General features: G+C 42.7%; 1 protein-coding gene across 1 annotated transcript in view; it reads left to right on the top strand.

Annotated features, from left to right (window-relative positions):
* LOC146869272 (E3 ubiquitin-protein ligase TRIM39-like) overlaps positions 1 to 11,873 on the top strand; it is a 189,510-nt gene extending 177,637 nt beyond the window's left edge. Inside the window, exon 6 of the mRNA XM_085646728.1 lies at positions 10,754 to 11,873. Coding sequence (XP_085502854.1) covers positions 10,754 to 11,265 — 512 coding nt within the window. The 3' untranslated portion in view covers positions 11,266 to 11,873. The remainder of the gene's footprint in view (positions 1 to 10,753) is intronic.
* Positions 11,874 to 12,717: the final 844 nt, after the last annotated feature.

Here is a 12,717-nt window from a genome sequence, read left to right as displayed (position 1 = left end):
CTGGCTAGTACTGTGTATCTTCTAGTAGTGCTCCTACTCTATGCCATCTAATGCAGTGTGTGGTCTACTGCAGTATACCTTCTATTATCACTCTAACTCTGTATTTTCCAGTGCTGTATACTGGCTAGTACTGTGTATCTTCTAGTAGTGCTCCTACTCTATGCCATCTAATGCAGTGTGCGGTCTACTGCAGTATACCTTCTATTATCTCTCTAACTCTGTATTTTCCAGTGCTGTATACTGGCTAGTACTGCGTATCTTCTAGTAGTGCTCCTACTCTATGCCATCTAATGCAGTGTGCGGTCTACTGCAGTATACCTTCTATTATCTCTCTAACTCTGTATTTTCCAGTGCATTATACTGGCTAGTACTGTGTATCTTCTAGTAGTGCTCCTACTCTATGCCATCTAATGCAGTGTGTGGTCTACTGCAGTATACCTTCTATTATCACTCTAACTCTGTATTTTCCAGTGCTGTATACTGGCTAGTACTGTGTATCTTCTAGTAGTGCGCCTACTCTATGCCATCTAATGCAGTGTGTGGTCTACTGCAGTATACCTTCTATTATCACTCTAACTCTGTATTTTCCAGTGCTGTATACTGGCTAGTACTGTGTATCTTCTAGTAGTGCTCCTACTCTATGCCATCTAATGCAGTGTGTGGTCTACTGCAGTATACCTTCTATTATCACTCTAACTCTGTATTTTCCAGTGCTGTATACTGGCTAGTACTGTGTATCTTCTAGTAGTGCTCCTACTCTATGCCATCTAATGCAGTGTGTGGTCTACTGCAGTATACCTTCTATTATCACTCTAACTCTGTATTTTCCAGTGCTGTATACTGGCTAGTACTGTGTATTTTCTAGTAGTGCTCCTACTCTATGCCATCTAATGCAGTGTGTGGTCTACTGCAGTGTACCTTCTATTATCTCTCTAACTCTGTATTTTCCAGTGCATTATACTGGCTAGTACTGTGTATCTTCTAGTAGTGCTCCTACTCTGTACCATCTGACGCAGTTTGCGGACTACTGCAGTATACCTTCTATTATCACTCTAACTCTGTATTTTCCAATGCTGTATACTGGCTAGTACTGTGTATCTTCTAGTAGTGCTCCTACTCTATGCCATCTAATGCAGTGTGTGGTCTACTGCAGTATACCTTCTATTATCACTCTAACTCTGTATTTTCCAGTGCTGTATACTGGCTAGTACTGTGTATCTTCTAGTAGTGCTCCTACTCTATGCCATCTAATGCAGTGTGTGGTCTACTGCAGTATACCTTCTATTATCTCTCTAACTCTGTATTTTCCAATGCTGTATACTGGCTAGTACTGTGTATCTTCTAGTAGTGCTCCTACTCTATGCCATCTAATGCAGTGTGCGGTCTACTGCAGTATACCTTCTATTATCACTCTAACTCTGTATTTTCCAGTGCTGTATACTGGCTAGTACTGTGTATCTTCTAGTAGTGCTCCTACTCTGTACCATCTGACGCAGTTTGCGGACTACTGCAGTATACCTTCTATTATCTCTCTAACTCTGTATTTTCCAGTGCTGTATACTGGCTAGTACTGTGTATCTTCTAGTAGTGCTCCTACTCTATGCCATCTAATGCAGTGTGTGGTCTACTGCAGTATACCTTCTATTATCTCTCTAACTCTGTATTTTCCAGTGCTGTATACTGGCTAGTACTGTGTATCTTCTAGTAGTGCTCCTACTCTATGCCATCTAATGCAGTGTGTGGTCTACTGCAGTATACCTTCTATTATCTCTCTAACTCTGTATTTTCCAATGCTGTATACTGGCTAGTACTGTGTATCTTCTAGTAGTGCTCCTACTCTATGCCATCTAATGCAGTGTGTGGTCTACTGCAGTATACCTTCCATTATCTCTCTAACTCTGTATTTTCCAGTGCATTATACTGGCTAGTACTGTGTATCTTCTAGTAGTGCTCCTACTCTATGCCATCTAATGCAGTGTGTGGTCTACTGCAGTATACCTTCTATTATCACTCTAACTCTGTATTTTCCAGTGCTGTATACTGGTTAGTACTGTATATCTTCTAGTAGTGCTCCTACTCTATGCCATCTAATGCAGTGTGCGGTCTACTGCAGTATACCTTCTGTTATCTCTCTAACTCTGTATTTTCCAGTGCTGTATACTGGCTAGTACTGTGTATCTTCTAGTAGTGCTCCTACTCTATGCCATCTAATGCAGTGTGTGGTCTACTGCAGTATACCTTCTATTATCACTCTAACTCTGTATTTTCCAGTGCTGTATACTGGCTAGTACTGTGTATCTTCTAGTAGTGCTCCTACTCTGTACCATCTGACGCAGTTTGCGGACTACTGCAGTATACTTTCTATTATCACTCTAACTCTGTATTTTCCAATGCTGTATACTGGCTAGTACTGTGTATCTTCTAGTAGTGCTCCTACTCTATGCCATCTAATGCAGTGTGTGGTCTACTGCAGTATACCTTCTATTATCTCTCTAACTCTGTATTTTCCAGTGCATTATACTGGCTAGTACTGTGTATCTTCTAGTAGTGCTCCTACTCTATGCCATCTAATGCAGTGTGCGGTCTACTGCAGTATACCTTCTGTTATCTCTCTAACTCTGTATTTTCCAGTGCTGTATACTGGCTAGTACTGTATATCTTCTAGTAGAGCTCCTACTCTATGCCATCTAATGCAGTGTGTGGTCTACTGCAGTATACCTTCTATTATCTCTCTAACTCTGTATTTTCCAGTGCTGTATACTGGCTAGTACTGTGTATCTTCTAGTAGTGCTCCTACTCTATGCCATCTAATGCAATGTGTGGTCTACTGCAGTATACCTTCTATTATCACTCTAACTCTGTATTTTCCAGTGCTGTATACTGGCTAGTACTGTGTATCTTCTAGTAGTGCTCCTACTCTATGCCATCTAATGCAGTGTGTGGTCTACTGCAGTATACCTTCTATTATCACTCTAACTCTGTATTTTCCAGTGCTGTATACTGGCTAGTACTGTGTATCTTCTAGTAGTGCTCCTACTCTATGCCATCTAATGCAGTGTGTGGTCTACTGCAGTGTACCTTCTATTATCTCTCTAACTCTGTATTTTCCAGTGCATTATACTGGCTAGTACTGTGTATCTTCTAGTAGTGCTCCTACTCTGTACCATCTGACGCAGTTTGCGGACTACTGCAGTATACCTTCTATTATCTCTCTATCTCTGTATTTTCCAGTGCTGTATACTGGCTAGTACTGTATATCTTCTAGTAGTGCTCCTACTCTATGCCATCTAATGCAGTGTGTGGTCTACTGCAGTATACCTTCTATTATCACTCTAACTCTGTATTTTCCAGTGCTGTATACTGGCTAGTACTGTGTATCTTCTAGTAGTGCTCCTACTCTATGCCATCTAATGCAGTGTGCGGTCTACTGCAGTATACCTTCTATTATCTCTCTAACTCTGTATTTTCCAGTGCATTATACTGGCTAGTACTGTGTATCTTCTAGTAGTGCTCCTACTCTATGCCATCTAATGCAGTGTGTGGTCTACTGCAGTATACCTTCTATTATCACTCTAACTCTGTATTTTCCAGTGCTGTATACTGGCTAGTACTGTGTATCTTCTAGTAGTGCGCCTACTCTATGCCATCTAATGCAGTGTGTGGTCTACTGCAGTATACCTTCTATTATCACTCTAACTCTGTATTTTCCAGTGCTGTATACTGGCTAGTACTGTGTATCTTCTAGTAGTGCTCCTACTCTATGCCATCTAATGCAGTGTGTGGTCTACTGCAGTATACCTTCTATTATCACTCTAACTCTGTATTTTCCAGTGCTGTATACTGGCTAGTACTGTGTATCTTCTAGTAGTGCTCCTACTCTATGCCATCTAATGCAGTGTGTGGTCTACTGCAGTATACCTTCTATTATCACTCTAACTCTGTATTTTCCAGTGCTGTATACTGGCTAGTACTGTGTATTTTCTAGTAGTGCTCCTACTCTATGCCATCTAATGCAGTGTGTGGTCTACTGCAGTGTACCTTCTATTATCTCTCTAACTCTGTATTTTCCAGTGCATTATACTGGCTAGTACTGTGTATCTTCTAGTATTGCTCCTACTCTGTACCATCTGACGCAGTTTGCGGACTACTGCAGTATACCTTCTATTATCACTCTAACTCTGTATTTTCCAATGCTGTATACTGGCTAGTACTGTGTATCTTCTAGTAGTGCTCCTACTCTATGCCATCTAATGCAGTGTGTGGTCTACTGCAGTATACCTTCTATTATCACTCTAACTCTGTATTTTCCAGTGCTGTATACTGGCTAGTACTGTGTATCTTCTAGTAGTGCTCCTACTCTATGCCATCTAATGCAGTGTGTGGTCTACTGCAGTATACCTTCTATTATCTCTCTAACTCTGTATTTTCCAATGCTGTATACTGGCTAGTACTGTGTATCTTCTAGTAGTGCTCCTACTCTATGCCATCTAATGCAGTGTGCGGTCTACTGCAGTATACCTTCTATTATCACTCTAACTCTGTATTTTCCAGTGCTGTATACTGGCTAGTACTGTGTATCTTCTAGTAGTGCTCCTACTCTGTACCATCTGACGCAGTTTGCGGACTACTGCAGTATACCTTCTATTATCTCTCTAACTCTGTATTTTCCAGTGCTGTATACTGGCTAGTACTGTGTATCTTCTAGTAGTGCTCCTACTCTATGCCATCTAATGCAGTGTGTGGTCTACTGCAGTATACCTTCTATTATCTCTCTAACTCTGTATTTTCCAGTGCTGTATACTGGCTAGTACTGTGTATCTTCTAGTAGTGCTCCTACGCTATGCCATCTAATGCAGTGTGTGGTCTACTGCAGTATACCTTCTATTATCTCTCTAACTCTGTATTTTCCAATGCTGTATACTGGCTAGTACTGTGTATCTTCTAGTAGTGCTCCTACTCTATGCCATCTAATGCAGTGTGTGGTCTACTGCAGTATACCTTCCATTATCTCTCTAACTCTGTATTTTCCAGTGCATTATACTGGCTAGTACTGTGTATCTTCTAGTAGTGCTCCTACTCTATGCCATCTAATGCAGTGTGTGGTCTACTGCAGTATACCTTCTATTATCACTCTAACTCTGTATTTTCCAGTGCTGTATACTGGCTAGTACTGTATATCTTCTAGTAGTGCTCCTACTCTATGCCATCTAATGCAGTGTGCGGTCTACTGCAGTATACCTTCTGTTATCTCTCTAACTCTGTATTTTCCAGTGCTGTATACTGGCTAGTACTGTGTATCTTCTAGTAGTGCTCCTACTCTATGCCATCTAATGCAGTGTGTGGTCTACTGCAGTATACCTTCTATTATCACTCTAACTCTGTATTTTCCAGTGCTGTATACTGGCTAGTACTGTGTATCTTCTAGTAGTGCTCCTACTCTGTACCATCTGACGCAGTTTGCGGACTACTGCAGTATACTTTCTATTATCACTCTAACTCTGTATTTTCCAATGCTGTATACTGGCTAGTACTGTGTATCTTCTAGTAGTGCTCCTACTCTATGCCATCTAATGCAGTGTGTGGTCTACTGCAGTATACCTTCTATTATCTCTCTAACTCTGTATTTTCCAGTGCATTATACTGGCTAGTACTGTGTATCTTCTAGTAGTGCTCCTACTCTATGCCATCTAATGCAGTGTGCGGTCTACTGCAGTATACCTTCTGTTATCTCTCTAACTCTGTATTTTCCAGTGCTGTATACTGGCTAGTACTGTATATCTTCTAGTAGAGCTCCTACTCTATGCCATCTAATGCAGTGTGTGGTCTACTGCAGTATACCTTCTATTATCTCTCTAACTCTGTATTTTCCAGTGCTGTATACTGGCTAGTACTGTGTATCTTCTAGTAGTGCTCCTACTCTATGCCATCTAATGCAATGTGTGGTCTACTGCAGTATACCTTCTATTATCACTCTAACTCTGTATTTTCCAGTGCTGTATACTGGCTAGTACTGTGTATCTTCTAGTAGTGCTCCTACTCTATGCCATCTAATGCAGTGTGTGGTCTACTGCAGTATACCTTCTATTATCACTCTAACTCTGTATTTTCCAGTGCTGTATACTGGCTAGTACTGTGTATCTTCTAGTAGTGCTCCTACTCTATGCCATCTAATGCAGTGTGTGGTCTACTGCAGTGTACCTTCTATTATCTCTCTAACTCTGTATTTTCCAGTGCATTATACTGGCTAGTACTGTGTATCTTCTAGTAGTGCTCCTACTCTGTACCATCTGACGCAGTTTGCGGACTACTGCAGTATACCTTCTATTATCTCTCTATCTCTGTATTTTCCAGTGCTGTATACTGGCTAGTACTGTCTATCTTCTAGTAGTGCTCCTACTCTATGCCATCTAATGCAGTGTGTGGTCTACTGCAGTATACCTTCTATTATCACTCTAACTCTGTATTTTCCAGTGCTGTATACTGGCTAGTACTGTGTATCTTCTAGTAGTGCTCCTACTCTATGCCATCTAATGCAGTGTGCGGTCTACTGCAGTATACCTTCTATAATCTCTCTAACTCTGTATTTTCCAGTGCTGTATACTGGCTAGTACTGTATATCTTCTAGTAGTGCTCCTACTCTATGCCATCTAATGCAGTGTGCGGTCTACTGCAGTATACCTTCTGTTATCTCTCTAACTCTGTATTTTCCAGTGCTGTATACTGGCTAGTACTGTGTATCTTCTAGTAGTGCTCCTACTCTATGCCATCTAATGCAGTGTGTGGTCTACTGCAGTATACCTTCTATTATCACTCTAACTCTGTATTTTCCAGTGCTGTATACTGGCTAGTACTGTGTATCTTCTAGTAGTGCTCCTACTCTGTACCATCTGACGCAGTTTGCGGACTACTGCAGTATACCTTCTATTATCACTCTAACTCTGTATTTTCCAGTGCTGTATACTGGCTAGTACTGTGTATCTTCTAGTAGTGCTCCTACTCTATGCCATCTAATGCAGTGTGTGGTCTACTGCAGTATACCTTCTATTATCACTCTAACTCTGTATTTTCCAGTGCTGTATACTGGCTAGTACTGTGTATCTTCTAGTAGTGCTCCTACTCTATGCCATCTAATGCAGTGTGCGGTCTACTGCAGTGTACCTTCTATTATCTCTCTAACTCTGTATTTTCCAGTGCTGTATACTGGCTAGTACTGTGTATCTTCTAGTAGTGCTCCTACTCTATGCCATCTAATGCAGTGTGTGGTCTACTGCAGTATACCTTCTATTATCTCTCTAACTCTGTATTTTCCAGTGCATTATACTGGCTAGTACTGTATATCTTCTAGTAGTGCTCCTACTCTATGCCATCTAATGCAGTGTGCGGTCTACTGCAGTATACCTTCTATTATCTCTCTAACTCTGTATTTTCCAGTGCTGTATACTGGCTAGTACTGTGTATCTTCTAGTAGTGCTCCTACTCTATGCCATCTAATGCAGTGTGTGGTCTACTGCAGTATACCTTCTATTATCACTCTAACTCTGTATTTTCCAGTGCTGTATACTGGCTAGTACTGTGTATCTTCTAGTAGTGCTCCTACTCTATGCCATCTAATGCAGTGTGTGGTCTACTGCAGTGTACCTTCTATTATCTCTCTAACTCTGTATTTTCCAGTGCATTATACTGGCTAGTACTGTGTATCTTCTAGTAGTGCTCCTACTCTGTACCATCTGACGCAGTTTGCGGACTACTGCAGTATACCTTCTATTATCTCTCTATCTCTGTATTTTCGAGTGCTGTATACTGGCTAGTACTGTATATCTTCTAGTAGTGCTCCTACTCTATGCCATCTAATGCAGTGTGTGGTCTACTGCAGTATACCTTCTATTATCACTCTAACTCTGTATTTTCCAGTGCTGTATACTGGCTAGTACTGTATATCTTCTAGTAGTGCTCCTACTCTATGCCATCTAATGCAGTGTGCGGTCTACTGCAGTATACCTTCTGTTATCTCTCTAACTCTGTATTTTCCAGTGCTGTATACTGGCTAGTACTGTGTATCTTCTAGTAGTGCTCCTACTCTATGCCATCTAATGCAGTGTGTGGTCTACTGCAGTATACCTTCTATTATCACTCTAACTCTGTATTTTCCAGTGCTGTATACTGGCTAGTACTGTGTATCTTCTAGTAGTGCTCCTACTCTGTACCATCTGACGCAGTTTGCGGACTACTGCAGTATACCTTCTATTATCACTCTAACTCTGTATTTTCCAATGCTGTATACTGGCTAGTACTGTGTATCTTCTAGTAGTGCTCCTACTCTATGCCATCTAATGCAGTGTGCGGTCTACTGCAGTATACCTTCTATTATCTCTCTAAGTCTGTATTTTCCAGTGCTGTATACTGGCTAGTACTGTGTATCTTCTAGTAGTGCTCCTACTCTGTACCATCTGACGCAGTTTGCGGACTACTGCAGTATACCTTCTATTATCACTCTAACTCTGTATTTTCCAATGCTGTATACTGGCTAGTACTGTGTATCTTCTAGTAGTGCTCCTACTCTATGCCATCTAATGCAGTGTGTGGTCTACTGCAGTATACCTTCTATTATCACTCTAACTCTGTATTTTCCAGTGCTGTATACTGGCTAGTACTGTGTATCTTCTAGTAGTGCTCCTACTCTATGCCATCTAATGCAGTGTGCGGTCTACTGCAGTATACCTTCTATTATCTCTCTAACTCTGTATTTTCCAGTGCTGTATACTGGCTAGTACTGTGTATCTTCTAGTAGTGCTCCTACTCTATACCATCTAATGCAGTGTGCGGTCTACTGCAGTATACCTTCTATTATCTCTCTATCTCTGTATTTTCCAGTGCTGTATACTGACTAGTACTGTATATCTTCTAGTAGTGCTCCTACTCTATGCCATCTAATGCAGTGTGCGGTCTACTGCAGTGTACCTTCTATTATCTCTCTAACTCTGTATTTTCCAATGCTGTATACTGGCTAGTACTGTGTATCTTCTAGTTGTGCTCTTACTCAATGCCATCTAATGCAGGGTACTGACTAGCACATCACACTTCTAGTAGCTCTGTTACTCCCTACCTTCTAGTGCAGTGTACTGACTGGTACAGTGTGGCTTTGAGGGTCTCTGTTACTCTGTAACATCGAATAAAGTGCACTGGCTGGTACAGTATACCTTCTGGTAGCTCTCTTACTCTGTGCCATCTAATGCAGCGTGCTGACTAGTACTCTATATTTTCGAGTAGTTCTCTTGCTCTGTACTATCTTATATATAGTACTGACCAGTACAGTATGCCTTGGACTAACTCTGTACTATGTAATGCAGTATACTGACAAGTACCATATACCTTGGAGTAGCTCTGTCACCTGGTACCATCTAGAGTGTTCTACAGACTAGTACAGTATGCCTTGGAGTGGCTCTGTCACTCTGTAATATCCAATACAGTGTACTGACTAGTACAGTATACCTTCTAATAGTTCTCGTACACTACCATCCAGTGCAGTGTACTGCCTCGTACTGTTTACCTTCTAGTAGCTCTCTTACTCTGTACCATCTAATATAGAGTACAGACTATTACAGAATGCCTTGGAGTAGCTCTGACACTGTGACATTGAATGCAGTGTACTGACTAGTACTGTATACCTTCTAGTAGCTCACTTTCTCTGTACTATCTATTAGAGAGTACTGATTAGTACAGTACACCTTGGAGTAGCTATCACTCCGTACCATCTAATCAAGTTACTGTTACTCTCTGCTATTGTAGTGTGCATCATGTGTGGTAAAGCAATGCAGTATGCTGCGTGTAGTGTGTAGTAGAATGTCCTATGTAGTGCAGTGTGCTGTTTGGTGAAGTGTGTGCTCTGGATGAATGCGCACTTTAGTGTAGTGAGCGGTCTAGTGCCGCACTCTTTAGTGTAGTGATCAGTCTAGTTCCGTGCGCTTTAGTGTAGTGAGCAGTCTAGTGCTGCGCGCTTTAGTGTAGTGAGCAGTCTAGTGCCGCGCGCTTTAGTGTAGTGTGTAGTCTAGTGCTGTGTGCTTTAGTGTAGTGATCAGTCGAGTTCCGTAGGCTTTAGTGTAGTGAGCAGTCTAGTGCTGCGTGCTTTAGTGCAGTGAGCAGTCTAGTGCCTCACGCTTTAGTGTAGTGATCAGTCTAGTTCCGTACGCTTTAGTGTAGTGAGCAGTCTAGTGCTGCGTGCTTTAGTGCAGTGAGCAGTCTAGTGCTGTGTGCTTTAGTGTAGTGATCAGTCTAGTGCCGCGCGCTTTAGTGTAGTGAGCAGTCTAGTGCAACACTTGTTAGTGTAGTGAGTAGTCTAGTGCCGCATGCTTTAGTGTAGTGATCAGTCTAGTGCCGCACGCTTTAGTGTAGTGAGCAGTCTAGTGCAGGACGCTTTAGTGTGTGAACGGTCTAGTGCCGCTCGCTTTAGTGCAGTGAGCGGTCTAGTGTCGCGCGCTTTAGTGTGTGAGTGGTCTAGTGCAGCGCGCTTTAGTGTAGTGAGCAGTCTAGTGCCGCTCACTTTAGTGTAGTGATCAGTCTAGTGCCGTGTGCTTTAGTGTAGTGATGAGTCTAGTGCTGCGCGCTTTAGTGTAGTGAGCAGTCTAGTGCCGCGCGCTCTCTAGCGCCGCGTGCTCCTTCCAGATGTGGTGTACATTAATCATATGTAAAACAGAAGCAGTAATTACAGCCTTTCTTTGTGTCGTTAAATCTCTAATTGTGAATCTCTTCTCTGCAGTGATGGTGACTCTGGATCCTGACACGGCTCATCGTAAGCTCCTCCTGTCTGAGGGGGGCAGACGTGTGAGAGACACGCGCACAGCACAGACCCTGCCAGACACCCCCAAGAGATTCACCTCCTGGCCCTGTTTGCAGGGGAGTGAGGGGTTCACGTCCGGCAGACATTACTGGGAGGTGCAGCTGCTGCAGGAGGGGGTAGGGTGGGAGGTGGGGGTCGCAGCAGAGTCTGTGAGCAGGAAGGGAGGGATCACATGGTCACCTGAGGGGGGAGTCTGGGCTGTGCAGGGGTGTGTGGGTCAGTACACGGCTCTCACCTCCCCTCCGACCCCTCTGTCCCCTCGTGAGAAGCCCCTGAAGCTGGGGGTGTATCTGGACTACGAGGGGGGGCTGCTGTCCCTGTACAATGCTGACTCCATGGAGCTTCTCTACTCCTTCCCGCGGGCGCCCTTCACACAGAGGCTCTTCCCGTACTTCTGTCTCTGGGGAGGAACGGAGCTGAGGCTGGTGTGAGCCCCCCCACCCCCTCTCGACTGTCATCCACGGTTTAAACCCCAACATTCCAAAGAATCTTCAAACACCAACATTCCAAAGGACCTTCTTCACAAGGACCCTCTCTCCTGTTTCCATGACAACCAGAAGCCTCACGTGACACTATGTATCTCTTCTCCTTGTACATTTTTAAAACAAGGGCAGCCAATGTTTGCCGTGTGAATCATCCACCAAACCGCATGTAACATATGATAAAATCTCTGCAGAATTAAACAAGCATTGGCATAGCCAACAGGTCTCGCCTTTGGAACCTTGTAAGTGTTTAGCTATGTTGCAGAGAAGTGTGGCTGCTGTGCTCCATGCTGCAAACTTGGTGCCTAGTTCAGTGACATGGGGCAGTGGCATGGTGTGGTGTGTTGTTATAAGGTGTGTGTTGGTGGGATGCATGTGGGTAGTGTGCTGGGGTGCATGTGGGTGGCACATGCATCTTTACAACAAAAATCCCCAATTGTAATTAGATTAATAATGCTTGTCTGCAAACTATTGAAAGGGCAATAAGGGTAAATGTAATATGCATGGCCCCATGGACCAATCTAACATGTTTATAATAGTAAAATATTGATTGAAAACAACGAAACTACCTGCCTGTCGTTAATTCTTACGTTTACTGTTTGTGTTTCCAAATTGTTAAATCCCTAACCACATCGATTGGCGGCAATTTCCCAGAACACACAGTCACTCGTTGCAATGATCTAGCAACTTTTTTTTTTAAATCACCAAAATTTACTGTTCCACATAAAGTACAATAAATACACCAAATTCTACCCCCTAAAAAAAGACTCTGGACTCACACACCGTTTGCCTCACATACGCCCCCTCCCCATTACCAGATAAACTCTTCCAACACTTTTTTGTAAAGTCAAATCTAGTTCCGCTCCAGACCCCACACATCCCCACATACTCCTTCAAGGATGCAGCCACTACTTCCTTCTCACTCCCGCAGGAACCTTAATCGCCAAAGTTACATTTACATTTTATTGTCGCCTGAAAACCTCTGAACTCACAAGGAAATGTTCTTTGCAGCAGGCATCTTAATCCTCTGCGAAACTTTAGCATAAGTGGAAACAGCCGTTGGATAAAACTCCGATCTGTCTCCTGCAGGAACATTAATTTCCAAAGTTAACATTACATTTTTATTTTTGCCTGAAAACCTCAGACCACACAAGGACATGTTCTTTGCAGCAGGCATCTTATTCCTCTGTGCAACTTTAGCATGAGTGGAAACAGCTACAAGATACAACTTCCTATCTCTCTCCCACAGAAACATTAATAGCCAAGGTTACCTTTACATTTTTATTGTTGCCTGAAAACCTCTGGACACACAAGGATATGTTCTTTGCAGCATGGCTTTTAATCCTCTGCGTCACTTTAACATGAGTCGAAACAGCCACTTGATAAAACTCTAATGGCTCT

The sequence above is a fragment of the Triturus cristatus genome, chromosome 1_1 (assembly GCF_964204655.1).
Source record: "Triturus cristatus chromosome 1_1, aTriCri1.1, whole genome shotgun sequence".
Taxonomy (NCBI): Eukaryota; Metazoa; Chordata; class Amphibia; order Caudata; family Salamandridae; genus Triturus; species Triturus cristatus.
The sequence above is the reverse complement of the archived record's forward strand: the minus strand, read 5'-3'. Positions and strand labels throughout refer to the sequence as shown.